The sequence below is a fragment of the Prunus dulcis genome, unplaced genomic scaffold (genome assembly GCF_902201215.1).
Source record: "Prunus dulcis unplaced genomic scaffold, ALMONDv2, whole genome shotgun sequence".
In the NCBI taxonomy this organism is placed as follows: domain Eukaryota; kingdom Viridiplantae; phylum Streptophyta; class Magnoliopsida; order Rosales; family Rosaceae; genus Prunus; species Prunus dulcis.
In genome coordinates, this window is record NW_023010176.1 from 34,418 (window position 1) to 36,317 (window position 1,900).

The window sequence follows — 1,900 nt, forward strand, 5'->3', positions numbered from 1 at the left end:
CATAATCCAGAAACCTATAGAAGATTGGTGGGTCGCTTGATATATCTCACCATCACCAGGCCAGACATTGTTCATACAGTTCATATTTTGAGCCAATTCATGCAAAGCCCCCGTACAACTCATAAAGATGCTGCAGATCGATTATTACATTATTTGAAAGGGACTCCAGGCCAAGGGATTCTGTTATCATCTTCTAATAATTTTCAATTGAGAGCCTACTGTGATTCTAATTGGGCTAGCTGTCCAATGACAAGGAGGTCGACTACAGGTTACTTTGTACTTCTTGGAGAAAGTCCTATCTCATGGAAAACAAAGAAGCAAGATACTGTATCACGCTCATCAGCCGAAGCAGAATATAGAGCGATGGCTATGGCAACTTGTGAACTCCAATGGTTACGATATTTACTTTATGATCTTGGTCTGTCACACACCACACCAAGCTTACTTTATTGTGACAACCAAGCTGCTTTATACATAGCAGCTAATCCAGTATATCACGAGCGCACCAAGCATATTGAGATCGATTGTCATGTTGTTCGAGAGAAGATTCAAAATGGTTCTTTACGTACTGCCTATATTCCTTCAACGGAGCAACTCGCAGATGTCTTTACCAAGTCTTTAGGTAAAGATCAATTCCAACGACTCAAAAACAAGCTAGGTATTCTTGATCTCCATACTCCAGCTTGAGGGGGAATATTGAAGATATGGAAAGATTACAAAATATATTGTACATTATTTGTTACCTTGTATAGGAATAGTCAACTTCTCTGTTAAGGCTTGTACAAATTAGTGTCTTTAACTTAGGTTTTAAATTACCTTCCTTAGGTAGTCTTATGGGCCATATATATTGGTCTTCTTCTGTATTGCAAATACATAACAAATATACGATATATTATTTTTACAAGTTCAAATGACATTTCTAAAAAAATCTCATTTTAGAGGGATAAGTGGAGGTCTGTACTAAATGAGAAAGACTTCTAAATGAGAAAGTCTTCCATGCCACGGGGATAGCACTATTTTGCTGTCCCTGACCAATAACGCTATGACACGCGTGATAACACTTTCACGTGGTATAGTATTATTGGCTGGAGATAGCAAAACAGTATTATCCCCGTTGCAACTAAGTTTTTCTTGTACTAAACCAACAAACTGCTGCCTAAGAGAGTTGCAAGTTAAATTCAAAATATGATTACATCATTCTTTTAGACAGTGTCTCATTTGTTGAAAGGAATATAAGTAGTGGCGATCAAATGCAAATTGTTCTTTCTTCTAGCCGTTATTCCAAAATTATCTGCCATGTCGAGGGCTTCGAGTTTAGTCCCATTTGGAAGGTTCCAGTTAAAGTGGTACAATAGTTGAGCAAGTCCAAGCTCAATGTTTGAAGTAGCAAATGAGATGCCTGGAAAAATCCTCCTACCTGCACCAAATGGAAGCAATTCAAAATTGTTGCCTTTAAAGTCAATGGAAGAACCTTGAAAGCGCTCTGGTTGAAAGCATTCAGGATCGGCCCAAAGTTTTGGATCTCTCCCTATTGCATAGGCATTGATGAGGATTTTGGCCTTGGCTGGTATTGTATATCCACCAATTTCACATCTTTCCCTTGCCTCTCTGGGGATTAAAGGACCCGGAGGGTGCAACCGAAAAGTTTCCTTCATGACTAATTTCAGGTAATGGAGCTTTTGAACATCTTCCTCTTCGATTTTGTTTTTTCCTTCGAATACTTGTCGCACTTCCGATTGCACCTTCTCCATTACTCTAGGGTTTTTCAGAAGCTCTGACATTGCCCATTCCACTGTTGTTGCTGAAGTTTCACTTCCTGCTGAAAATATATCCTGAAATCATTGTGAAGTTGCAATGAATTATATGCTTGTACAATAATGTTAGGTTTTGTTATTATATA

At 38.4% G+C, this 1,900-nt stretch overlaps 1 protein-coding gene across 1 annotated transcript; it reads right to left on the bottom strand.

Annotated features, from left to right (window-relative positions):
- Positions 1-1,214: 1,214 nt before the first annotated feature.
- Positions 1,215-1,832, bottom strand: LOC117613124 (cytochrome P450 71D10-like; the record flags this gene model as incomplete). The annotated part of the gene is made up of 1 exon (XM_034341769.1): positions 1,215-1,832. A coding segment is annotated over one exon (618 nt), but the record flags the coding sequence as incomplete, so codon positions are not given.
- Positions 1,833-1,900: the final 68 nt, after the last annotated feature.